The sequence below is a fragment of the Pezoporus flaviventris genome, unplaced genomic scaffold, assembly GCF_033815535.1.
Source record: "Pezoporus flaviventris isolate CSIRO_AGI_PZ_B2104156 unplaced genomic scaffold, CSIRO_AGI_Pfla_v1 ptg000025l, whole genome shotgun sequence".
NCBI classification, from domain to species: Eukaryota; Metazoa; Chordata; class Aves; order Psittaciformes; family Psittacidae; genus Pezoporus; species Pezoporus flaviventris.
In genome coordinates, this window is record NW_026892573.1 from 14,534,470 (window position 1) to 14,561,384 (window position 26,915).

Genomic DNA, 26,915 nt, shown 5'->3' on the forward strand with positions numbered 1-26,915 from the left:
CAAGCAGCCACCATCAGTGAGCTGACAAGGCTTCTGTAGTTTGTACGACAAAATACATCCTAAAGCTTTACAGCTCCAGTGCCAAGGTGTGCTCCCTCCATCAAGGTTGACAGATGTCATATGACTGTGGATCTGCACCAGCATGACCTTTCCTGCAGAGCCAAAGCATGCGCTTCATGAAGAAGTGCTACCATACTTCTCCCAACACACAACGTCAGGCTCAGAGAGAATGAGATGTAGTAACCAGAGTCCAGTTGGAAGCTAACAAATGTTGCTTATACACAGCCCCAAAAGAGGCGAGCATGTGAAAAGGGAGTATCTACAATAAATCCTCTAAATCATGTCAGGTGAGAGCAAGCAAACACGGTAGCATGGAGCTGACACAGCCCACAGCTTCCTCCTTAGCCAGAAGAGGGCCGCGTTGGCCCCCAGGCAGGCTGCTCCCATCCCTTGGGCTGAGTGCTCCCGTGCGCCGGGCGGCTGACCCCACCAGGCCAAGCCGAGCAGCGGGCAGCAGATGAGGCAGCACCGGTCCAGCCAGCGCGGCGTGAAATGAGGGCACAGGGCTGCAGATAAGAAGGATCCTCGTTGCGTAAGTGGCTCAAACAAACTCTGTGGAGCGGTAAACACTGCGTGGCAGCAGTGCCTGGCACGCCGCTGCTCGGGGCTGACATCACCGAACTGCTGAGCCGGCGCGACTTCCAGCAGCAGCCCCACGCCTCCTAGCACGGGTACAAACAGCCTCCTCCTCCCCTCGGGTGAGGGCTGCCCCGGGGCCGCCACCAGGCCGGGGCTTCCCTCCGCGGCCCTCCGAGGCCCGCCCGCAGCAGCGACCGGCCCGCAGGCCGCACGGGGCTAAAGGGCACCGCACCGAGATGGTGACACCCGGCTTCGTCCTCTCGGCGGCCGCGGGGGGCGGTGACAGGGCGCGGGGGACACTGGGGACACTCCTCCGCTGAGGGACGCGGCTGCCGTCCTCGTCCCGCCTCTCGGTGTCACGCACCGCCGGCACTGCGTGATCTCCGCCCGGCGCCAGTGTGGTGCGGGGCGGCGGAGGGCGGGGGGCGGGAGAGCAGTGCCGGTGCCGGTCAGGTACGCTGTGGAGGGGTCTCGTTGATGGGGTCTCCGGTCGGGTAGAGGCTGTCAGCGCAGCGTGCAGGCGGGTCGGGTGTGCTTACATGTCCTGAGAATAATTGCGTTTTGTTTTCTGATACAAAGGATTAAACATCAGGCCCAGAAATGAGGAAGGTTTTGTTTGTGGAGCCTGTCATTTTCATCTATGTGTTTGCCTCTTCCCTGACGAGCCCACTGGTGCAGCAATTCATCTACCGGCAGCTCTGGGAGGAAGAGTACAATTCCACTTTTGTAAGCAATAGCAGTATCAGCCACTGCGAGCAGAATAAAAGTAGCCCGGCTTATATCAAGCAGAAGGTAAGAGGGGGAAAATAAGTAACAATTGTAAATAAACTTACAGTCAGGACGTGCTGTCTCAGTCACCTCCTTTTATATTGCTTTACTTAGCCTTTTATATACAGAAAAGAAAGCAGTGGTTTTGTAACCCGCTGTCACTACTGTCTCATTGTTTTTGTATTGCACTGTAGGTAGCTGAGTGATTTAAAGGCAATAATTTGTCTCCAGACAGATACCGAGTTAAATCTGTAGGAGGTGAAAATCATCTGGGAGGTCTGGGCCCAAACTGGCATTGTGCTGGTATTACTGTGGGTACAGCTGAGGGGTCCACCTTCCAGTTAACACCTGTGCATGTGTTCATGATCCGTCAGTCTGTCTTTTGTGACTTCTACATTCTTTGTGACTATGTAAAGTTTAACAAATGCCCTGTAATTTTCAGGAATGAGATCTGGTTTAGAACATATTTATTTCAGATGATTTACAAGGATGAGGAAAAGGAGAGATTCAGATTTTATTTTTTTTTTTAAATGTAATTTTAAAATGTGGAAAAAATTTTAACTGATCTTTGGATAATCAAATGCAATTGGTGGTTTACCATTCAGAACGTTAGCCTGGCTTGTTGGAGTGCAAAGACATCTAGGTGACGGCACTGCATGGTCAATTACATTTTTAGCACTTTTTCATAGGGTTCAGCATGCTGGATAGCTAATAGTTGGTTGGAATCTCCTCTGTTGCACTTTCAGTACAGTTTTAATGCTATATTTCAGCAGTGCCAACTATGGACAGCCAGCAGAAGAGATGATCATATGTGACTTTTCCTTTCCCCTTTTCCACCGTTATTCCCCCCCATGTGTTGTATATTGCAGTTCTGCAGTTACTGGTTATGATTTGGATTTAACTGGGGCACTGACCCAACAGAAAGCTCATCACTTGGGTTTGGGTTTTTTTTTTTGAGTTTGTTGCCTTTTGAGCTTTGCTTTTTTTCTGAAGCAGCCACTGCTCTGACAAACTGTGTGGCCACATGGTTGCTGTTTCTAACAGGGGATGGCAGAGGAAACACATTTCCAGAAGAGGTGCAACAGAAACCATCCTTGGCAACAAGTGGCAGTCAGATTGGATTAAGTGGAACACGAAACCACTGTAGGGTCAGAAAAGTAGATGGCTCAGACTGTAAATTGCTCAGAAGATGGAGTTATGGAAACAGTCACCGTCATTCCCCTGTGCTGCTGAAAAGGTGGCACTTAAAAATTTTTGCTCACATCTCAGAATTGAATCTGGTGTGCTACATATGCACAAGACTGAGCACCTGAGCTTATCTGTCCTGTTTATAATATGTAAACAAATGTTTTTAATGACTGAAGGTGTTCAAAGAAATAATTCAGGATTTTTAACATGGAGTAGGTTCTTCCTTATGTGACAGAAGCCAGCCTTAGTGAAAGAATGTGCAAGGGAAAAAGTCAATAGAATTGTAGTCCAGCACTCTTTCCTCAGCTGACCAATCAGCCATATGCAACCCTACTGGAACTGATTCGGAGATAATAGCCATTATTGTCTGAGAAATGCTTGCACATTACTTCCAAAAAGTGTTTACTTTAGTATTGGCTCCGCTTTTGGTGTTGTCGGTGGGCATTTTGTCATGTGGAAGGAGCAGCTCTAAGAAAACCACAGGTGGTGCATACAGTTCTAATCACAGAGCCCATCAAGAAACCTACATTTCACAGACATTTCTGCACTTTGCACTTGCCAGAAACCTCCCAAATTCAACCTGATTTTCAAATTGTTACCACTTACGGTTCAGAATATAAGACTTTCATATTTCTTTTGCAAAACACTGAAGCAGAGTACTTAATTTCAGCTGAAGTTTAGGTAGCATCTCTGTGTAATATAGTAGTGAATTCACACATTGCAGGTTTTGCGGGATAAAGGTTACAAAGTATAATTAGCTTGGTATTTAACACAACACTTTCAAGACAGCAGTTGAATAATGGCCAGTAGAACCTCTTCGTTTCCCTTTCCTGCCAAATTTTGATTCCCTCTTTTTCAATGATTGCCAGCAGTGCGTGAGCCTTTGAACAAGTACACTCTTGTCTGGATGTCTTGCCTGCATTTTGATACCACACTAGTTGCATAGTATAAGAATATAAACCAGTCAAAATCCCCATTCATTTCAGTGGAACCTCATCTCTGTGCTGAATAATTACTCCTGTGTAAAAGACTCTTTGACTCCTGGGTCAAAGAGTAGATTCGGTAACTCAACCCCAACCCGTTTCCTGAGAATATATGAAGTATGTGTTCTGGATTTTCCAAGACCATCCTAACTAATTTATGTTTATGGATGTTGTAAATTTTGCTGTCAGGAGTGTTCCCAACAGGCCCTGTTTGGCATTAACATTTTGAAGAACACCTCCCTAGACGATTTAGTATAAATCCTTCCGTTCTGAGAATGGAGAAGCTTTATATGAATTTCACCTATTTCAAAGTAAAATGTAAAAGGAAAATGAAGATAAAAATCACTTGGAGCCTGCAAGAAAGTAGAATATAATTCAAAAAAGGATAGTCTTTGCAGCATTTAGATTAATTATTTCCTACAATATGAAGGAAATTAGTCATTTTGCAATAAAATGAGTTCAAAAGTAATTTGAATGCAAGTTGAAGCAGTTTAATCACTGGCTTGGATAACTATATTGGTTTTCTTTTATCAGCTGAGAAAGAGCTATGTCATTAAACATTATTTGTCATCCATCTTATTTATGATCCAATCCATGCATTTTTAATTTTGTGGGCCTGTTAATTTATCGTGTCCTGTACATTGTTCAGCCTTAGGCACTACACTTCTCTCTTAATATAATCTTTATACAAGCAAATTGCTTATTCATTTTCATACTTTACATTTTGAAATCTGTGTTTTTAAGAAATATTTCTGTTTACCATGAGTACAACTTTTTTTCAAAGAACAGTGCATTTGTAGATTAAAAATCCCTGGACATTTCTCGTCAAATTTATGTAGTTCCACTGATTATTAAATTAAATTACATGATTTTAAAGAAGCTGAAGTTTTGACCTATCATTTTCGATATTTCTTTCAATTGACTTCATAAAAAAATAAAGTAGACAATTGAGTGCCTTACACTCTAAATGGAGTTTTCCTGTACTTCTGTCTTTTAGTCTTCTTGTCAGTAGACAAATTTTTGTCAGCAAGTTTATGGTCATTCGCAGTATCTGGGTGTGTAGTCATGTTCCTTATGTTGCGCAACTACTTCCAAAATAATGAAACCCAAGTCTTTGCTGCTTTGTTCCTTCAGTTTTGCACTTCATTATGGTTTGGCAGTAATACTTGTATTGTATGGTTAAGATGATACATAAGATTTAGTTTTATTTCTAATATATTAGCATTTGTTTGACACTCATGTCTTTGAACATGATGATCCTAGTAAAGAAGCAATACCTGTAACTACATCAAGTGATCTTGTCAGCAGGGGAGCAGTTAAAAGATCAGAATAGCATTTTACATCTTGGTTTGTTCAGTCTTTATGGTTTTGACGCTTTCAGGGTGACAACAGTGCTGGCTAGCAGACGAACCTATCACAAAGTCCTAAGGTAGTCAGATACCATGAAGAGAGTAAAAGACTCCAGAATGCTGGGGATCTTGAGTGCTTTCCTTGAGGGCCCTGGTATCAATTGAATTTTTATCTTGCAATAAAACTTGTATCCTGTCAACGAAGGAAGAGGTTTAACAAGAAACTCGTGGTCTTTGCCCTTAAATTATAAATAAGAATATATAAAGCATTCAGCAGCTTTTAAAATTGCCCAAAGTACATTCCTGGAAATTCTAGGGTTTTTCCATCTTTTAAATGCTACTCAGTGAGGATTATGTTTGCTGCAGAGGAAACACCTGAAGTGTGGCATGTAGATGGCTTGAATACAGGCTGAGAATGACTTGGGAAGACTTACATTGCTGTACCTGCTGTGGACTGATGAGTGCAACTCCTGCCCATGTCAATGGGATACCTCAGAAAACTGGAGGAAAACTTTCAGAGTGACTTTACTCTCTGCATCTAAGTTTATCTTACAGAGAGTAAAGGGTTTGTGTGAATGAAGTTACTACCTTTTCCCCTGCTACTCTTCTGTCTGATCAGGTGGTTGTCTCTGAGAAGGCTGTCATGGCTCTGTCTAGCCTGAGTTCATGCATTGAAGGCAAGATCTGAATTGGCCTGCTGAGCTGGCTTCATAACAAGATAGTGTTTTTTTTTTATTATTATAATCTTTTCTTTAGTTCTTTTTTCTGCAGCCATCCCTGTTCCCTTAACTGATTGTTTTTCAGCTACATTTGATTTTTATACTTCTGTTAAAAATAATTTTTTCCCATAATGGATGTTTACAGTTTATTTTCATAGTATTAGCTGCTATTCCTTATTTGAATACCAGCTTAGCATATCTATAGAGACAACATTGATCTGGACAGTTTCTGAACCCAGAGTTTTCCAGTGTTTTAAAGAATACTTAACTTACATATCTGTGAGTCAGTATGATTTTTAATGCTGTGTTTCACATTTGTAGCTGTTGTTATTAACGTTGTACACTGGGATGTCACAGCAATTGCTGATCTGTCTACTTGCACAATGTGCTAGTCAGTGGATTGTTTCTTGTAACCTCTCTCAGTACAATTATTTTGGAGGAAAAATGATCTCCTGTGAGTAGGGAGCATGGGGTGTGTTCCCTAATCAAAATCTGTTTTACAACCAATTTCCAAGGGATTAAAATAGACACATTGCTCTTTTGCCATACCTTGTACTGAAGGAGATACTTACCGTGTAAGCACCAGCACTGTTAGTGCTCTTGTAAATGCACATTCAAAAGAATTGTTGTCTTGCCTCCATTGAAACTTCTCTGTCAAATGTATTAGTAAATCTGTATCTTAAGAAGCAAGTTCTGGCTTAAAATGTGACAAGGGATGTTTGAGGAATATTGAAGGTAAAAGTACAAAAGCAGGAGTCTTTGAATATGCAATTCCCTTGTTTTAACAATTACTGTAATATGCATTCTCATAAACATAATGTACTGTATTTTATAACAGGATAATATGTCACATAATCTTATAAAATTATATTGTACGTATTCTGTTTTATAATAACATAATTTATAATCTATAAACATGTACTATGCTATTCATTATATTCCATGCTAATCATTATGCAAGTCTAATATTATTATAGATTATATGATTTATTTTTTTTTCCAATGCATTATAGTATTTACAATGATTTTTGTTTTCTCTTTTCAGGTAGTTCAAGAAAAAGCCTCTGTTTTTAATATGCTGTTAGACTTAACTGGAGCAGTTCCGAGCCTTATAGTTGCCTTTGTCATTGTAGCTAATGGGGATCGCCAGGGACGCAAAAGGTCTTTAGTTTTACCATCAGTGGGAACTTTGGTTGCTAATATTTGTCTCGCTGTAATATCATATTTTTCCTTGTCACTCTCTATCCTATTTGCGGTTGCATTTATTAGTGGGCTGTTTGGGAGTATAGCAACTTTCCTTGGAGGAGGCTTTGCTTATATAGCAGATGTGTGTCAGGATGAGAAGCAGAAAACAACACGAATAGCTGTGGTGGATTTGATTTTTGGAATTGTGTCTGGATTGGCAGGACTGTCATCTGGTTATATTCTAAGAGGAATAGGCTTTACATGGACATTTGCGACAGCATCTCTGCTTCATGCTGTTAATATTATCTGTATTATATTTTTTCTGGAAGAAACAGTAGAGGTATCTGAATTCCAGCGTGAGGCACCAGGATCCTGTAAAGAAATTCTTAAAGAGACATTTTCTGGAGTGTACATGCTTTTTAAAACTGCCCCTTATAAGAAGAGAATTTTAATAATTGTGTTGCTTTTTACATTTATGATGTACTTGTTTACTGCGACCGGTGGGAGTTCACTTTTTACACTCTATGAACTAGATGAGCCCCTCTGCTGGGATGAAGTATACATTGGATATGGAGCAGCTGCCTCCACTTCTATCTCTCTGACCAGTTTTTTTGGTGTTTACTTATTTTCTAAATGTCTCAAAGACATTTATATTGTCTTTATCGGGATATTTTCTTACTTTGGAGGAATGGTCATGGCTGCTTTTGCCAGAACTACCCTGCTCATGTTTTTAGGTGAGTTTGGAATCAGTTATTTCATGGTCAACAGCTTACATGAAAATACTTCTGTGTTATCTGTAGTGAGTGCAAACTGGTAGATATTGGACTTACCAACTTGAAAGGTCATAGAGAGGTAAAATATACAAGGTTGGGCAGACTGATTTAGGATATAATTAAAATATTAAATGTGTGGAGAGAGAATGGAATTACTTGCTTATGATTTGGTTTAAGTTCATATGGATATATTAGATTTACTGATTTCTCTGCACTTGGATAATTGTGTCTCAGTGCACTTTCTGACTTTTCTATTGCTTTTTGCTATATGGGGAACTGAGCATTCAGAAGTATATGACATTCATTTGCAGTGTATTGGTAAAATACCATAGGTTTTTTTACTTCAGTATCTGATGACTGATTCATTGTCTTACAGTAAGAGTACCATCTTTGCTCTGCTTTATGCCTATTCCTGTTCTCCGAGCCATGCTGTCAAAAGTGGTTCTCACTGGTGAACAGGGTGAGTAGAATTCGGTTTTAAACAACATAATAATATGCTATTTCAGAACAGAGATGCACTAAGATTACCTTTAAACAAACAGATATATATTGGCATTTTAAGACTGCTTTTCTTTCAAGTTCCATATAATATGACCCTGTGTCATGATATTCATGGGTTTTGATTCTGGATTTAATATAAACAACATGTTCTTAAACTACTGCAGATTTCAACCTTCAAAGGAGATACTGCTTTAAAAATAAAGACCATGAGGAACTTGAAGCAGAGGAGTGCTCAAGATTTATACCGCTGTGATTTTACAAGTGCTTTTATATTCACAAGATTTGGCATGTGGGGGGAAGATATTTCTGTTATTCAGTCAATGTCACACTTAACAATTTAGAAAGGTAAGCAGTAGGTGGTCAACCTTCAAAGCACTTGAAAACAATTAGATTTGGATCCTGAGCTATGTACCTGGCTTCACTGGTGCCCTCACATGCCCTAAAAGATGTAACATATTACTTATCAAAGTCATTTCCTTATGAAACACAGGAAAAAAAGCATGTTAGGCCTTAAAGTGTGGCTCTAATATACCATATTTCACTTTTGAAGAGCATAAACATTCTAGAAGCATTCTCCTAATTTGTTTGGTTTTATTTTTTAAAAGACATATCTTTAAACACTAAAACAAAGATCTCTTTGTACTTAACTATGCTAACATACACCTCTGGTTTGCAGTTTCTTGGCATTCTTCAGGGATTTAGGTACTTTGAGTAGTTTGATGCAGGAATCAGGTTGCCTCTGGTCATCTTTTTCTGCTTACCTATTGTGATTTTGTTTATGGTCCCATGAATATGAATGCATCTTGGGAAAATGTGTTTTGAGAAGACACTGATGGGATAGGTTGCCACTCCAATGGTTAGTTCAGTGCAAAAAAATGTTGTTTCTTTCTTTTCAAAACTGTGGAGATGGTTATGTGCTGAACCAGCAGTCTTTGTTGCATCAGAGCCTTTTCCACATGTACGGTTTAGTATGAGGTGTCCCTGCCCATGGCAGGGGAGTTGGAACTTGATGATCTTAAGGTCCTTTCCAACCCCAACTATTCTATGAGTCTATGATTCTAAGAGTAAAGATTAGAGAAGGAAGAAACAGGAAAGCGTGAAAATTGAGAGGAGAATGGGAAAAGGTAAGGGATTAAATGTGTAGAACATGGTTAGCTGAGGTGAGCAGTTTAAACTTCATGTAATAAGCAGATTCAAAAGAGTAAGTAAGGTGACATAATAGTGGCAAAGAAAAATTGTTTTGATCAGGGAAATTGTTTTTTTTTGGTTTTGGAGTTTTTTTGTTTGCTTGGTTGGGGTTTTTATTATTCAAAAAACAAGTTTTTTTATAGGAGTCCCCACAGAAGGTAGTGAAGACATATGATACTTCAGTGCTTGATACTTGCATAGCAGCTAAAATAATGTAGCTAGATCTTTCAAAATAAGTTTTGAAACTTCAGTACTTTGAAGGGGGGTTGGCTTTATATTGTTTTGTTCGTAATTCATCCATTTGTTTTTGGCAGGTGCTGTGTTTGCTTGCATTGCCTGTTTAGAAGTTGTGGTCGGCACTATTTCACTTTCAGTTTTTAATATTCTCTATGCAGCTACTGTTGCATGGTTTTCAGGCTTTAGCTTCCTCCTGTCAGCAGGCCTTTGCCTAATTCCACTGGCTGCCCTGTGGTAAGTATGGATCAAGAGGGTGCTTCTGACTGCTTTTGACAGTAATTTCCATTTTGACATGTGTTGAAGCTCAATGATTTAGTGCAGCAGTTCTCAAACTTCAGTATTTGCTAGTGTGCTCTAGTTTCACTCTTTTTCTTTCAACACCTACACCCCTACACCTCTGCTGGAGATTCCCATCACCAGTTCCATTCTGGCCCTGATCCATCTACTATGTCGTGAACTTGCAACCTAATTCCCCCAAACAGAAATCTACCCTGAATGTACTATTAATACTATGCTGTGCCCTTGACTGCATGTTGTATGTGTCCCTTGGTTTGAGATCTTTAAATGGTCTTTCTTACAGGAAACCCTTTCATGGAGAACAAAGATAACAGATCACTTGAAAGGCATGAGTTTAATTTTGCAATCTGAGCTATTCTAGGTGTTAATGAGAGTTATAAACATCACCAATAATGCAGTGAATTTAATGGAAAGCTATCTGTCCTGATCCTTGGTTATGGGTACCTTGTGACCCAGTGCTGTTAAAATCTGTAACAAGATCTTCATTAATGTAAGGGCTCATATGAATAAACCTCTAGACATGTTTAATAAACATGCCTCTAGTTTTTGCATCTAGTCATACCTAATAACCATCTAGTAATACTGACAGTGAAATATCATTATTCATGAGTATTCACAATAATGAAGTTCACTTTAAATTATATCCACTATAAATTATGTCTTTTCAGGATGCTAGAATACAGATCTAAATGACAGGAGGATCACTTTTCATTAGATAGTTTTATACTCAGGAAAGGAAAGCTGTTTTTCTCAAGAGGGTGATACCCTTGCTTTCATCTTTTTTCGTAATGTTTAGGCTTTACCTCAATCACCTTTATCTTTACATCAGCTGCATTTTAAGTTTTAAATAGGCAATGATAATGCTGCAGATTTAGAACATTTCACATCATTTCAAGTCTGTGCCTGTCTCACTGCATTGTTTTACACAGTCTATTCAGAGAAGGTGTCAGTGTACCCATGGTGCCCAGGAAGGCCAGGAGCGCCCTGGCTTGTATCAGAAATAGTGTGGCCAGCAGGACCAGGGAAGTGACTGTACCCCTGTACTCAACACTGGTGAGGCTGTACCTTGAATCCCATGTTCAGTTTTGGGCCACTCTATTTAAAGGCCTTTTCCAACCTAAACCATTCTATGATTCTAATTTGTACTAATGGTGACTTAAGACTGAGGTAGTGATGGGTCTCAGACCCAAGGGATTCTTGTGTGTGTGGAGAATAATTTTCAGTAGAGTAATAAAAAAATGAGGATTTCAGTTATATTAACAAAGGGTTTAGTTGAGTGCTGTATGGTAGAGCAAATTAAGAAAGCACTCTCTTCTGTGCAGAATGTAACAGGTATTTACCATCAGTTAGTCCATCCTGCAATCAGGACTGCATTCATCATCACTATGAATTCTTTAAAGTTATTTTTCATTTCTTTCTGCCATTAATGTTTCAGATATTCTATGCTTTCAGTAACCTTTCTCTAAAATCTTTCTTTCAATACTGTAGTGCAATGTTACTGTTTGAGACCTGAAAGAGTAGTTGTTCCAGTCTAATATATCAGTCATTTAGTGCTTATCAAAGACAGCAGTAATGATATTGTCTAACTGGTATAATAGGGGCAAGCACTGTCATTGCTTTTGCTTACTAGGATACCTCAAAAGCTTTGTGCCACAGAAGATGGCCATAACAGAGCTATCAAGTGTGTTTGTTGGTGCTGAATCAGCATACTACCTTTAACTATCTCAGCTAAAGATATATGTCTTATCTGTGTCTTACAGCTGGCTTCTGTGCACAAGCTGGAATGAGGAGGACTTGGCTCTGCTTGTATCTGAAGAAGTTTCCAGCATAGAAAGCATTGATAGTTGAACAAAGGATTCATCTACTTGGGTTTTCTATTCTGACATGCAGTGGCAGAGACCATTATGTCATACAGAGACCACAGAGAGAACACAACAGTTGCAGATGCAATCTCAAAGTGGCCCTGCAGCAATAAGCACTAAATAGGTAGCACTCTATATCCAGTCTCGTTTTAGCACTTTAATAAAGCTAGCTCTCATACTTAACTAGGCAAATAGGCTGGCAATGGAGATTTTAATGCTGCTTTCGACTTGAATTAAAAAAAAAAATAAGGTAGGATGATACTCTTTGCACTTACTTACACTTCCTCAAGTTTGAGAATGTCAGCTGTGGATTCTGATACATCTTGTATCATTTTAAGTGGGGTGACAGAGATAAGCTTATCAACTCCCTACAACTACATGAAAGTAAGGATGGAGAGAGGAGGTGGCTGATCTCTTTTCCCAAGCAACAAGTGACGGGACAAGAGGTAACAGCCTCAAGCTGTGCCAGAGGAAGTTTAGACTGGATATTAGGAAAAATTTCTTCACTACGAAAGTGATCAGGTATGGAACAGGCTGCCCAAGAATATGGTGGAATCACTGTCCCTGGAAGTGCTCAAAAAACAGGCAGATGAGGCCCCTGGTGATACAGCAGTCCTGGGGTAAAGGTTGGACTTGATGATTTTAAAGGTCTTTTCCAAGCTGGTTGATTCTGTGGAAAACTCACAAGGTGATGGCAATTCTGCTGCAGCCACCGGAGGTCATGCCAGCTGAGGGTGCGGTCCACTGTGTACATCTTAATAGGCCTGTTTTAATGGTGAAGCCCCCAAACCTATGTAAAATGACTCAACTAAACGGCATTTGTTTTCAGAAAGCAACCCAGCTGGAGGCAGTACTTGCACATGCTGTAAGTAGACTCACTGCTCTGCAGTTAGCAGAGTGTCTGTGCAAGTTTAATGTATGATGTGGGGACCTTGCCTGTGACTTGACTTAGTTCTTAAAATGGATTTTCACACAGAGATGTCGTACTTATTTCAGCTTGCAAAGTGTGAAGTTAGGCCCATGCCTACAATTTGCAGAGGCCATATTGCACGTCTATTTTTATAGTTTTCTATTTATTAGGGTCTGGATACAGAGACCTATTTTTTTGTCCCATAGATACTTCTTGTTTTCTAGTTAATTGGCTCCACTTGGCTTAAATGTTTCTTCTAGTGAAAACGTGTAGTAGCATTTCTTTGCAGTAGGTCTTTATTATTTTTTTAACAACCCTGAAATGAGGTGACCAAATCTGAATCGTACATCTAATCATCTTGCAATGAATGCAGCATAATTTATGAGCACTTCAACAGCATTTCGTCTTCAAAGCACTTTATAAATGCTATTAAGAATCTCCTTCCACAATAGATATTATCCTCCCTGTTACAGAGAAAGAGAAATTAAGAGAGGACAAGTGACTTGCCCAGGGCCACACTGCAAACTGGTAAGGCTGCCAAACCTAGGAACTGGTTTCTGCATTGACTCTTCACCTTTTTGCTTGAGATCTTTAAGTAGAAATTATCCAGAGTATTAGCTTCTGGAACATAGAGCAGAAGTGTAAATAAAACACCATGTTAAGGACCACTGCCATGTGTTTTTTAATGTGACAGTTTGACAGCCAATACTGCTCCGATCCCTGAAAGCACAAGTGAGTTGTGTAAGACTCTCATCCCCCAAAACAGATTAGGTAGAGAAAGTCAAAATGATGTAAACTGGTTGATATTCACACAAGGAAAACTCTAGGAAAGCAACTATGATGTGTGAACTGCCTACAGATGCACAAAGTGTAGCATTAAAAATGAAGACAGACATCGCATATGCTGTATAATCAATGATCTGCTTACAGCTATTAATATCCATCATACAAACAGAGTACTTCTGCAGAACTTCTCAGTGGTACACCACCAAAAAATACCAGTACCACCTCATGATGATACTATTGTACATCCTGTTTGATTGATAGCATTTTTTTCCAAGCTATGTATTGTGATCATGGAGAAGGTCAATAAGGTAGAGGGTTTAAATGGGATGGGGGGTTGGAACTAGATGATCTTAAGGTCCTTTCCAACCCTAACTATTCTATGATTCTATGGTTCCAAATAATGCAGGAGACCACTGCCTCCCACTGATGAAAACAGTGCTGTTTATCCAGGGCAGGGGAATGAACATTTACACAGCTAACAGCTATAGCCAACTCTTACACTTTTTGAACTACCAAGGCTGATGTTGGCTATTAAAGTTTAGACATCAGCCAGTAAATAAAACTGCATATCTCTCCTCCCTTGAGCTGCCCAAGTTGCTGCCAACTTGTTGGAGAAGCGAGCTGTTTTACAATAATCAGTGGGTCCAAAATATAATGAGTGCTTGTTGAGAGATTAAGAGAACACTAGCACAAAGATTACATTGTCTTCCTTGCCTCTTCATTATGCAGTTCTGTAAGGCTTTATGAAATTTAACTATTTCTCACAAAACTGCCTGAAAAAGTAAAGCTAATGAAGTAGGGGTGTGTGCCTTCACTTCCTCTTCTGCAGTGCACACCTCTGCTAGCATTCAGGTGGCAACAAAGCACACCAGTTCTGCAGTGGCATTGTATTGGTGCAAATGAGAACAAGCATGTACACTTCAGGAATGGCTTTATTATGGTTTGATTTTGGTGTACAAAGTACTTGCTATTTGCAAAGCATTTCTGGTAGGTGCAGTATTAAGAACTAGCTGTAAGTTTAGATCAAAACACATGAAGGACATGAACTGTGTTGTTAAAGCACCTAGCACGGTGCAAGCTGAAGAAACCAGGTACTAATGCACTTCAGATTATTAAAATCTTACAAGTTTATAATAGTTGTTCTATTTGTATATAAATGCAAATTATTTTGACATTAATAATTAAATTTGTTTTTCTAACACTTCTGTTGTATTTGTAGTTCTTGCTTAGTTTTTGACAAATGGCCAATGGGATGGCTGGTGGAGGACTGTTTACATAAACAGAAGTATCAGCACCATGGTATCATCTAGGAAAATTTTCCACAACGAGAGCACTCAGACATTGGAGTAACCTCCCTGGGGAAGTGTTGGATTCCCCAGCGTTGGATGCTTTTAAGATTCAGCTGGGCAGGGTGCTGGGCCATTTAGTCTAGGTCATGCTTTGCCTAGAAAGGTTGAAGCAGATGATCGTTGAGGTCCTTTCCAGCCTGGCGTTCTAGGATGACAGCAGTGCAGGAAGATGTGCTTCTGCCTTCCTCCTGCACTTTGAAGGAAGGATACTTTCCAAAACACCAGCACCGAAAAGAGGTGGGGATGTGCAGAGCAGGGAGAGCACTGTTTGCGCAAGAAGTCAGAATGGAGACTTGCGTTGCATCTGCATGGCCAGTGGATCTGCAAATGCTTCCCTCACATGCCCTTTGCTCTTGGATGTCTCTTAGACATACCATTTGCTTTCCAGCCTTGCTTATCACTAAAATCAGCTTCTGTGCAGATATAATGGACAACATAAGCTCCTTGCTCTGAATTTGTCTTGATCTCACCCAAGATTATAACAAACAAAACTACCTAGAAATTACATCCAACCTCGTAATCTGTGAGAAACTCCAGTTAAATTATTTATCTTAATGTAGTTTTGCTCAGATACAATAGTATTCATCTTTTAACCAACACCAGGAAAGGCCAGTTAGCTGGACACACTGAAGCAGGGAGCTACAAGATACCAGTAACTGTACAACTTTGGGATGGCTCCCTGTTTTCTGTATCAGCTGTAACAATGCTGACAGCAAGGCAGACCTAAAAATCATCCTAAAATCCATGCCTGTATCTTAATTTATCCCAGAGGCAGCAAGGTAATCCCTCAGCTTTTCTGTGAGCCTATAGCAACACAAAGCCTACTGAACCTCAAGCTTGCTTTGTAAGAGTTCACTTTTGCTTTATACAAAACTGCCAAGGAACTTGTCAATTATAAAATATCATAGCCAGTAGTTCCACGCTTCTACATTCAGTTTATTGGTCCTATATTTAACCTCAATAGGGAAAAAAATACAAATGAAGTAACTTGTATTTCATAGCACAAGCCTCTAATTTCTGCAACTCTCAAGTGAAATAATTTTAGAAGCTTCACTTCTTACATGAAACAAGTCTAAATATAAAACCACTGGTAATGTGTCTCATACTGTGTCATCTCAGTGTTTTTAATTTGCTGCAATGTTTGGCAACAGATGAACATAAAAGCATTGTAAAATTTACAGGACAAAAATGAGAGGCTGGCCCACAAGGATAGGGAATTTGTGGCAGCTTTATGCACGAGATGTTCGCGATTGTGAAAAGAAGTTTATAGCAATATTTCTGCTAAAATTACCTGCAACAGAACACTAAGTGCACTTGGCAGTTTAACCAAGTCATTAAAGCCTGCTGAATAAGACAGTTCCTGTCTTTAAAATATTGTTTAAAGCTCCCCACATATGACAAGAGATGACACCTTTTGAACCAGACTTTTTTCTTTGACTCCTGATATGCCACATCACGTTAGCTGCCTCACAGGATTTATGACATATACACATGTAAGACATCAGGAAAGTGATTACAATCCCAAATATAATTACACATGACCCCCTCAAATTAAGCACACAAACCCCTTTCAGTGGCCTGCTCCTTTAAAAGCTGTATGTAAGTACAGGTCTCACTGGCTCTTACTTAAGATCCAATTTTGGTAAACCCACAAAAAAAGGTGTTTCTGTATCTGTCATCTACTACCACTGCATCTTCATTTTCTCACTGTAGCAGCTTTATCAGGTACTGTCATACTTAGGCACTGTGCTCTTCCTTAACCTCCAAATACTAAAATACCATGTCTAAGAGTGCTCTTTGGTATTACATTCCCAAATGGATTTTAAAGCACCTTCTTTAAATTCCAAGAGCGCTTGCTTCTACTTTCAGAAACCAGAACATCCTCCCTCAGGGACACAGATAAAAAAAAATTCCAGACCTTTAGCTCCCTTTTTACAGTGGTAACTTCCAGTTCCACACAAAAGCTTAATGACTCAGGCACGCAAAACTGTCAACAGGGAAGGGATAAAGTGTACATAGCAGGACTTATGATGAAATATATTTTGGAACGCAAAAGTATTTATAGCAAACTTTTATTCAATAGTTTAAAAAGTGTACGGAAATTGTCATGAACAAAGAGTTAACTTAATGGAAAACACCTCCTCCTTACGAAGTTCTTCTGCAAGAAGATCTGTTAAATGCATTTACCTATGGTAATCAGTTTTAAAATGCATGGTTATTTTTGGATTTCTTGTATGCATATATAGCATTTCCATAGTTATGAATCTATTGTCCTGAGCAGTGTATGAAAACATATTATTTAAACTACCTAATTACAGGACATTTATATAAGTGACAACAAGCACAGAACAGTTTGTAGACTTTAAACATTTAATGTGCCTTTTCATCAAGGAAGGCAAATAATAACTGTAGGACTACTTAACACTGTGAGCGTCAGTGTGTTTAGGGTACCATGTATTTAGATTTGCAGTATAGAGACACACACACAAAACATTTTGGTGGAGTACATTTTGTTACAATAAACCAAGCTTATATTCCATCATCATGTGCGGTTCTCCCATAACCTCACTCTGTGAAGGATCTGGAAAAAAAAAAAAAGTTGAAAGACTGAGGCTTTTACAAAGTTACAAAGACCAACAGTAACTATTAACATGACCTTATTTCCCCTCCACTTTAAAGCTTAGTGCAAGTTACTGATTTTTTAAGTGTTGCACAACGCAGGTCTGTAACTCACAGGCCTGTATGGAAAGCAATGATCAGATAACAATTACATCTATAGTAGAACAGTGTTTCCTAAAGACACACACACACACATTTCAAGTAAAACCAACCAGTTCTATAACAGCACAGTCTCCCATAGCCTGAATCTCAAAGTTGAGTTTAATGTGTAAGAAAATTCAAGCCTGGGTGAAGCTTTTCCCCACAGGTGTCCACATCTTTTTCCAGTGCCACTTCTCTGCACAACAGGAGCTCACATCCCTCCCTTCTATTAGTTGGGACATACTCATGGTTTCTCTTCTCCATCTAACTGCCTAGTTTCACAGAAATTCTGTCCTTAAATATCTCCAAGATTTCCTTCATTCTGTAAAATATGGTTGACATTAGCCACTGCACAGGACACAAAAGATACCAATACTGACAGTCTGAACTACGTTACCATACAAAAAAATTAAAATACTACTACTAATAATAAACCAACCCACAAACAAAACACACAAAAAATGCCACCACCAAACGAAGAGAAACCCACAATTAAAAGGCTGTGACTGCACTTTGGAAGAAATATACCTCTCCTTATGGGTGTATTGACTTGTTTTCCTTCCACACATAAAGCATATTAATGCCTCAGATTACTCCAGACACACCAAAATTACCTAATCCAGCCCCAGATATTAAATAGAACCTTATCAATACCACTTTTAACTCACTCACTCCTTAGAACTTAATATGTGACAGCTTGTGAGCAATGAATGGTAAATAACCAAATTCCTATAAATTACTCCTGACACTGCTCTATCACAATAACCTACAATTCCTTCCCTTGGCCCCTGTAAATCCATTCCAGAAAATAATCCCAGGTTTACCTCATGCCTCCAGATTCTCATTTATCACTCCGTTATTTCCAGTTTCCTATCTCCCTGGCTTTTTAACTCCCTAATCCCACCTCAGTACACCCTCTGCCTCCTTCCATGCCCTTAGCTACCAGCTCTAAGAAATAATTTTTTTAAACTATTTTTCCAGGTTTATTCTATTCCACACATACCAACCGTCAGCCAACAGGAGTCCATCCTACAACTGCCAACTGCTCAGTTCATTTCAGGGAGAATACCCCCACCACATCTCTGGTTCATTAGTTCAGGATCTCTCCTCTAGCTTTTCTTTAATTACAGAACTTATAAAAACTTTGTATCTTTGTAACCTCCACCTGTCAAAGTCTGCACAAGTAGCTCAAAAGTTTAAGGGGAAACAGGCGTATAATATTAGTGCATAATCTTCTACTCCTTTAGAAACCTAGCCTACAAGCAAATCCTGGCTTACTCACTATTTCAGACACATTTCCACAAAACTAGCAGCTGAATAACATTTATTTCTCCTTCCCCCAGTGCTTCCTCACCTTTAGGAGCTCAATTTTTTTTCCATTTTGTGTTTAATTCTCTTATTCCATAGAGGCAAAGAACTTCAAAAGTAAAATTTGGGAACTGTGAATGTTTCCGTAACATTCAAAACAATATATTTACCATTAAGGATATCTTCAAAACTGATGGATCCATCATTTCCCCTCAGAGTATCCAGTGCTAAGTTTGAGCTGTGAAGAAAGGGGAGGCGCTGGACCTGTAAAAAGAAAAGAGTTAATATTTTTTAAGCCTGAAATTGAGGGGAGTTTACATTTGGATTTCTCAGACTGAAGAGACTGAGAAAAATCAACAAAGTCACTTCTTCCTTCAAATGCAACAATGAAATAAGAGAACTATTGGCACACACAGATAGCAAAACCTAGAACACCACCATCTATCATTTTAAGAAGATCAACCTTTCACTAGATTTGTGGCTTTCACTGCCGTGTAGCTACTACAGCAAATAGCATAAAGATAAAAAAGAGGGGTTTTGTCCTCCTCTGTTACCACATAAAGCTGGGGAGGATCATTGCAACAAACACATCTACACCTTGAGGTCGGTATTGGGCAACTGACATATACTGCAGGGTTTGAAAACCACGTTCCAAGTTTCCTACATCTCTGACACAAGTCGGGAATGTCAGTGGAAAAGCTGTATGTATTTTCACATCTAAACATAATCCTCCTTGCAGTTAATCTAAACCATAATTATTTGCCCTATCCCCACCAATTTTTAAGCTTCCAGTCCACAGCCAGTTTCTTCAAACCTCTTCTATACCCTTCAGCCACAGTATTACAAAAAAAATTGAGTGGTACACATAGCATTCAGATCCTAAATATTCTGAGAATGGCATATCTGCACTTACAATTTCATTTACTACTAATAGTGATAACTTCAGTTATATCACGTACATGTATTGTTATCATAAAACTATCATGTAGCTATCTCTTAACACAAAAAATATGTTGAAGATTTCCATAGCACTACTGGTACAATTGTTAGAAGTTGAAACACACTATTCCAGTAAATATTTTATGAAAGTGAAATAAAAGCACAAGAGAACATGTTTCCTCCATTTACCCCCAAGAATACCTGAGACAAATTAGCAGGCTACCCTCGCCTGCCTCATTTTCTGACACGTGCTAACCTAAGATATGAGAAAGCACAGCTGAAATCACAGAATGTCTTCATACGTCCTGTCTGACTTTCAGATCTTCAGGACCACTAATTTCTGCCAAGTTTAATGCAGCTCACTGTGGTTCAGTAGTATCTGACCCACTGGAAGGGAGTACAGAATTGCTCTAACTCATTTGGAAAAACAACTCTTAATAGTTTGACAACCTTCAAAAAGCCAATAAAGCTAGGACTAGTGAGCTTTCTGTGTTTCCTAAGAGACAAAGTCAGCCTCCCTCTGGTTACTCTCCATCCTAGGAGATAGGAAGGAAAAGGAGACAGACACAACTTCCCAACTAAGAGTTAAAACCTTTGAACTTAACTCCCATAGACTTCCCCTGATCTACAAAAAGGCTGCAGAACAAAATAAGCACTGCTTCAGTTTTCATGTTACCTCTGTATCTACTCCCAAACCACTGCTTGTTTCAGATCTCTAAATCTCTTTTCCCTATACATGCAGAGATTCCCCCTTCCACGGACAACAGTATTAATTTTAGGAATCAATACCAATTATTCCTACTTTTCTTTGAAGCCTTACAGGAAGCTAGTCAACAGAAGAGCTAGAGCACTTCACCAAGTAAAATTTAAAACAGCAGCTGAAGATTTTCAGCATACTACCTGTTCTGGGGACTACTAATTGCCAAGTTTGCTTAGCTTGTTTTAGTAAAGTGGTACAATGAAAATAATTTCATTTGGAAACATAAGGTATTTCAACAAAGAAAGATGTCCCTCCGAAAGCATGTTGTGAGATAAACAAGGGGCTTAAGTAACACAAGTAGGATAAAAATGCCTACCTGTTTCACTGCTCTGAATTCCATCTGCAGCTTTAAAGGTGCATGGAGTCCTTGAATATTTCTCAGCGTCGCAAAGTTTGTTTTATCTTGATTTAACTGGAACTATCATAAACAACACTGATTTTAGAAAAAGTTACTTTCAAGTACAGCCATGGAAGAGATTTGTGACATCCTACTTAAATTAACATGCTCATTAAGGTTTTATGTAAAAATTCCATCATACTGTTAGGTGTCTCAAATGTATACAGTAGGCAGTAATATGGTAGTATTTGTTTTATGAAGCAAAAATGAATTTTTGCTGGATTTTATTACAAATCAATAGCGGCATTTTTTTTTATTTTAGACAAGCAGGACATATAACACCACCAAGTGGTGTAGTTTTGCACTGCTTTACTACAATATTGGCAGCTGGAAGCTAAGTCTGGTTGAAAGAAAGAACACAAACTTGAAACCCACAATTGACATTATTGTTAGCCATAGAAAACTGTACTTGAAAACACTTTTCTGATCAAGTAGGGAAACAAAGCACCACATATACTCGTGTGACTCTGAAAAGCTAAAGCAAGCTCATAATTTTTACAACTGCTCTAAAACAGATTGTAAAACAAAGAAAATCTGTTTAGCAGAGGGCTCTTTTAATGAAAAAGTGCTGGCTCATGAATCCTGAAGGACACAAAAGGAACTTATACTTAAGGTTAAACTTAAGCTTGAGTAATCCAGTCTCAAATTTGGCTTCTACAGTAGCTACTACATGGCTGAGATGCTGACAAAATAAAATACTGTAAAGGAAAACAAAACCCACAAGCTTCTTATTTTAAAACCTGTACTCAATCATCTGACAAAATCCTACTAGTACAAGTGTGTCATCTAGTTTACGTGAAGGTATCTTAAAAACAGGAAAACAGAAGTCACAGGCATAATACACATGTTCTTCGTAACATACTGAACGCTCTTCAAAAGTTACCAGAAAATACTATTTCTACATCTCATCCTAAACTTGCAATTCTGGTCACATTATTTTTTCATTTCTTTTATTTTATAAAAGTAGGGGTCTTTATCTGGATAACAAATACTTGGTTTCTACTACTGCTACATGAATAACCTACTATTTATGGCTGTTAAGAATAACCGTTTACTACCTCAAGTCAAGTCTTTTCCCATTCCGATGTATAAAAAAAATAATTTTTGGATAAATTTGCCTTACAGAAAAACAAACCAAACAGTATGTGGGAAAAGCAATTTGAGGCTCACATAGTTCCTGTGCGTTGCAATTATTTTTCATTGTTTTATCTATTTCTGTCCTTTCTTCCTCTCTAGCATGTAATCTTTTAATTATGCAGGTTTTCATATGGCAAGAACAGAGTTGAAAACTAAGTTAGAGCAGACAGCTATAAAAATCAGTTAACAAACAGCTCTGAAACATTTATAGGATTCATAAATACGCTTGTGAAGTTGGTGTCACATTAACACCACCCTTTAAGTCCAGACAACACTAGCACTGGTTAGAATTACAATATCTTAGACACTACACTGGACCTCATGAAGCAATTTGCAACATTCTATCCAAATATTGCCTTTACTTCAGGACATTTTATTCTATCAACTCTTCTGTGCTGACAAAACAGGCACCAGAGATGAGCTTCAGTTCAATCAGATTTAGACAAGACAGTCAGTCTAGTCTGCCCTTACCTTCAACCTATGGTTCACAGTCCACTCTTAAGCAGTCCACAAGTGACGACTAAGCCAGACAAGACTGCATATACTTAAGACAAACTGTGTGTGTAAAATTTCTACATGGAATCGAGTAACTTAATGAAAATATTTGTGTGTTCACAGACTGAAAGTCTGAAAATGAAGATACATGGTAAATCTACATACGAAATGGGAGGATCAGCCTTCCAGAACTGACAGGTATGCCCCCCCACCTAACTACAGAGGCTGCATACAAAACTAGCTTAGTAACGTTTAGTCATCTAAAAGTTATTACGTAAATCCCTATTTGGAAGCTCATTTACATACTTGAAGTGGAGAAAGTCACAAGTGGGAGGTCAACATTAAACACATTTGCCAGTGATGTTATTTATATAAATAAAATACTATTGTTGAACATCTTTATTTGAGTAAAAGCAAGACCCTGCTCATGATCTGTTACCACACACAGCAGTCCAGGTAATCACACTGTTAATTTAAACTTCATAATTAGTTCAGAGTAAAGATGGCTGTATTTGATACTATACTTACATTTTTTTCTATCAGTTCCAGCGGGTGGCTGGGCAGCAATTCACTTTTCACACTTGTAAAACTAGATATACAAGCAAATTAAAAAAAAAAAAATTGAACTTCAAATTAACCGGGATATAGTTTTAAGTTACACTGCAAAACTAAACTCAGATACAAACATCAACCTAGAGACACACAATTAGCACAGTTTGAACTATTAAAAAAAAAAACAAACAAAACTTAGTAGTGAAGCAGCAAATAAGACCTCAAACTACAGCATTACCAGAAGAAAAACCATTTACATTTCAGGCATCTTTTTTCCTTTATGTTTAACAAAACCAAGTGACTGACTTTTTCCTTGACCCCCTTCAGAAATATAGAAGGGCATTAATAAATGAAATCATCATAGATTTTATGGTATCTAACTTCAGAAGTCTAAGCTTTTACAGCTGAATACTGCACATACCCACATACACACTCACAGCTGTATTGCCCGCATTTTTAACTCCATGAACTTATTTTAGATTCATTATCCAAGACACGCAGTTTTGTACTAATGTAAAATGACAAAACCCAAGCCCACTGTTTTTACTATATTAACTCTACTTTTTATACAGTGCTGAAATTAAGGTACAGCACTCATATATATGTATATTAAAACTAGCATATATTTCATGATTATTAATACTTTGACATCTCTTTTCTAAAGAGCAGTATCACACAGGTAAAAGTTCAATAAAGTTACCCACTTCTTGAAGTGATGTTTCATGGAAAATTCATGCTTGAAAGACAATTTGATTAAATACATGCACTTCAGGCTATAGCTCTTCCGACGCACCTTCCAAGAACCTTCTTTAAAAAGGCAACATTTAACACATGCTTTCTCCACGTATCTAAAGCTCAATATCTGCTATCTATGATTCAGCAAGAAAAAGCAAAGCATACCCTCTACGCAGAAGATCATAACCTTCAAATGATCCTGAAGCCGAAAAGTCAATAATTGGGATAGTATCCTTCAACAGAGAAGCAGCGCCTCTGGAATCCTGGAACAAAAGAAAAAGTGAGGATTATTTTAACAGAACCAGATCCCTTTTGTTTGGGCCATCAGGCCAGGCAAATGAAACAAAGCGCTCAGACTCCTTAACTACCCATGTACAACTAACTACCCATGTACAACTACCCATGCACTTTAGAGTCTCTTTAAAACAAACAAAACACAAACCCCACCTAACAGAATTCTTTCTGAAAGTCTGATAACAGTTAAATATATTGATAACACAATTTAGGATCAGGCTGAAACAGTTAAGCTCAAAATTCCCCCTTGTTCATTCCCACCCTGCTCTGCAGGGTTAGAATGGTAAAAGGGAGGTTACGCTCAGCTGACAGGACAGAAAAGTCTGAGAATTCATTCATTCACTCACTTCACGCGGACACAATCAAGAAGGATCAAATTGATTTTAGCTATGGTTTAAGGCTGCTATAAAGAGGACAAGGCATATCCGAGTGGTCTAGTATGGCACTTAACTGAAAGGGCAAAGGAAAAACAGTGACTTGGAGAAGACGAGAAAAAAGACACCTTCACAGACTAAGCAAAGCCATCTTAACTAAGACAGCTAAGTTCATACAAATCTGCCCAATTTTACTGAAGCGATTTTAGGACTGTTCACACAAATTGCTCCACCAATAGACCACTGTGTAATGAATTCTGAAAGATGATGGCAATAACCTCTGGCAAGTGACAGTGATGAGCTGTTCAACACAGGAGTTCCCTCTAGCAGCACATACAGATCCAAGAGAAATTTCATGCTTATAGTCAAGGCCTTTTGTACTTACATCTTAACTGTTGATAACCTAACAGCTACTAGAAAAACATAAGATACCTGTTATTACATGCACATTAAGCATCAGCAAACTAATATACTTAACCCTAACCAGGCCTTTCCAAGATTGCTGTGAGAGCATGTCCTGGGTTCAGCAGTAGCAGTCATGTTTTTCCTGGTGCAGTGCTGTGTTTTGACTTCCAGCCTGAGAACAGTGTTGGTGAAGCCGATGTTTTCGGTTGTTGCTAAGTGATGTTTACCCTGACCAAGGACTCTGTGAGGCTCATGCTCTGCCAGGGAGGAGGGGAAGCTGTGAGGAAGCAGAGACGGGGCACCTGACCCGGGCTAGCCGGGGAGGTATTCCATACCACAGCACGTCATGCCTGGGGTGGGGGGTAACTGGGAGTTACCCGGAAGGACAGGGGCTTCCGGGTGGGATGCGGTTTCTTGGCCGGTGGTATCATATTCTCTTCCCTTGTTATTTTCCCTTATCATTGTTTTAGCTGATGGTAGCGGTGGTGATTTGTTGCTGGACTGTTCTTGTCTCAACCCGTAGGAGTTGCACTCTCTCGATCCTCCTCCCCATTCCTCCGGGAGCGGGGAAGGGGAGAGCCCCGGTGCGGGGGGGGGGGGGGGGGGGGGGGGAGACGGACACGGACCTCGATTGTTGTCAGCTCGGCACCACTCACTGGGAGTGAGTGAACAAGTTACCTGACTGGGTTTAAACCACGACAGAGCATTACAGCGATACAGTACCTGGAAGATGTGAAAGCCAAACTTAAGGAGAAAATCATTAAATACTCCCTAAAAGTAATGCCCTCCACTCTTGTCAGTGACTAGTTCGTGTCAGGTGGCCACGCTACTGCTGCGCACCACAGGGGATCGAGGCACGACCTCCCCGGCAGCAAGAGATGCCGCGTTGGCTGCGGCGCTAAAGCACCTGACACCTAAAGGCTGGGGATTACCAGGGCTCTCTGCCTCTCCGGTCCACCCCGCTCCCAAATAAAGGGCTTTCACCGCGGCCACGCACCCTTGGCGCCTTCCCGGCCTCATGAAGTTGCCCAGCGGAGACCGGGCGGCGCGGGCAGAGGCACCTCTTCCCCAGTGAGAGCCGCGGGCCCGGCCGGCATCACGAGAACATGCTATGGCCGCGCCGTACCCCTATGACTCAGCACGGCCCCAGCGCCCCTCGACCGACGGCCGCCGTCTCCGGGGACCCCGACGGCCGAGCAGCGAAGCGGGGACAGGCAGGGGCGCGCCGATCTGCCCGAACCCGCTGCCATCCCCCGCCCAGCACCAGCGCCACCACACCTAGCCAGCACTCACCATCTTAGCACCGCACGCTCAGCCACTTCCGCCCCTCAGCCCCTCACTTCCGTCCCGCCCCTGGCGCGTTGCGTCAGACGCAAGGCGGGAGCGGCGGGGCTCTGAGGGGGCGGGGTTCGCAGGGGTGGACGCAGGTGCTGGTGGTGCTGGTGGTGCTGGTGGTGCTGGTGGTGCTGGTGGTGCTGGTGGTGCTGGTGGTGCTGGTGGTGCTGGTGGTGCTGCTGCTGGTGCTGCTGCTGGTGCTGCTGCTGGTGCTGCTGCTGGTGCTGCTGCTGGTGCTGGTGCTCTGTCGTGAGGTGCTGTGAGGTGCGAGGGGTGTCTCCCGCTCTGTGCCCGCCTTGGCCATGGCGTGCCCGCTTCCAGCGCTGTGCCTCGTGGACTGACCGCGCTGTTCCCACATGCCGGCAGAAAACAGCTGTCTAGGTGCAACCTTGGCTGGAGCTGAATTGGCCAATGGCTTCCCACAGTGGGCTGGGGCCGTGTTGCAATGTTGGGTGAAGGGTGTGCTTCGTGGTCAAACCTGTCCTCTCCAGTGGGATACAGGCAGCGAAAGCAGAGAGCTTGGATGACCCCAGGAGTGTCACAGTGCTGACAGCCTGAGGCAGCAAAACAAGTCAGCAGTGCTTCCTGAGGTAAACATGGCCTCAGGCGCTGGGTCAACCATAGAGCTGCTCTCTGGGCAGCACTGTCTGAAGAGGAGGTGTAAGGGTGCGCTGCTTTACCAGGGACCTT

At 40.4% G+C, this 26,915-nt stretch overlaps 2 protein-coding genes and 1 long non-coding RNA gene across 5 annotated transcripts; 2 read left to right on the forward strand and 1 right to left on the reverse strand.

Annotated features, from left to right (window-relative positions):
- The first annotated feature begins 612 nt into the window (after positions 1–612).
- Positions 613–14,586, forward strand: SLC46A3 (solute carrier family 46 member 3). 3 transcript variants are annotated; one of them, XM_061457587.1, is made up of 6 exons: positions 613–731; positions 1,219–1,431; positions 6,692–7,565; positions 7,981–8,064; positions 9,608–9,764; positions 11,588–14,586. In XM_061457587.1, the coding sequence occupies exons 2-6, from the start codon at positions 1,240–1,242 to the stop codon at positions 11,673–11,675; spliced, it is 1,395 nt and encodes a 464-aa protein (XP_061313571.1). In that variant the 5' UTR covers positions 613–731; positions 1,219–1,239; the 3' UTR covers positions 11,676–14,586. The 3 variants fall into 3 exon arrangements, with proteins under 3 accessions (XP_061313571.1, XP_061313572.1, XP_061313570.1); XM_061457588.1 differs by lacking the exon at positions 613–731 and adding an exon at positions 746–1,092; XM_061457586.1 differs by lacking the exon at positions 613–731 and adding an exon at positions 746–1,040.
- LOC133271495 (uncharacterized) lies at positions 8,071–9,340 on the forward strand. Its single transcript, XR_009744165.1, has 2 exons — positions 8,071–9,068; positions 9,169–9,340. It is a non-coding gene; the product is annotated as an uncharacterized LOC133271495 (long non-coding RNA).
- A 2,500-nt stretch (positions 14,587–17,086) lies between the features above and the next one.
- On the reverse strand, positions 17,087–26,140 carry POMP (proteasome maturation protein). Its single transcript, XM_061458171.1, has 6 exons — positions 26,017–26,140; positions 23,983–24,097; positions 23,059–23,119; positions 20,818–20,919; positions 18,973–19,066; positions 17,087–17,315 (listed from the first exon to the last, which is right to left on the reverse strand). Exons 1-6 carry the CDS (start codon positions 26,138–26,140, stop codon positions 17,248–17,250), a joined length of 564 nt encoding a protein of 187 aa, XP_061314155.1. The 3' UTR covers positions 17,087–17,247.
- Positions 26,141–26,915: the final 775 nt, after the last annotated feature.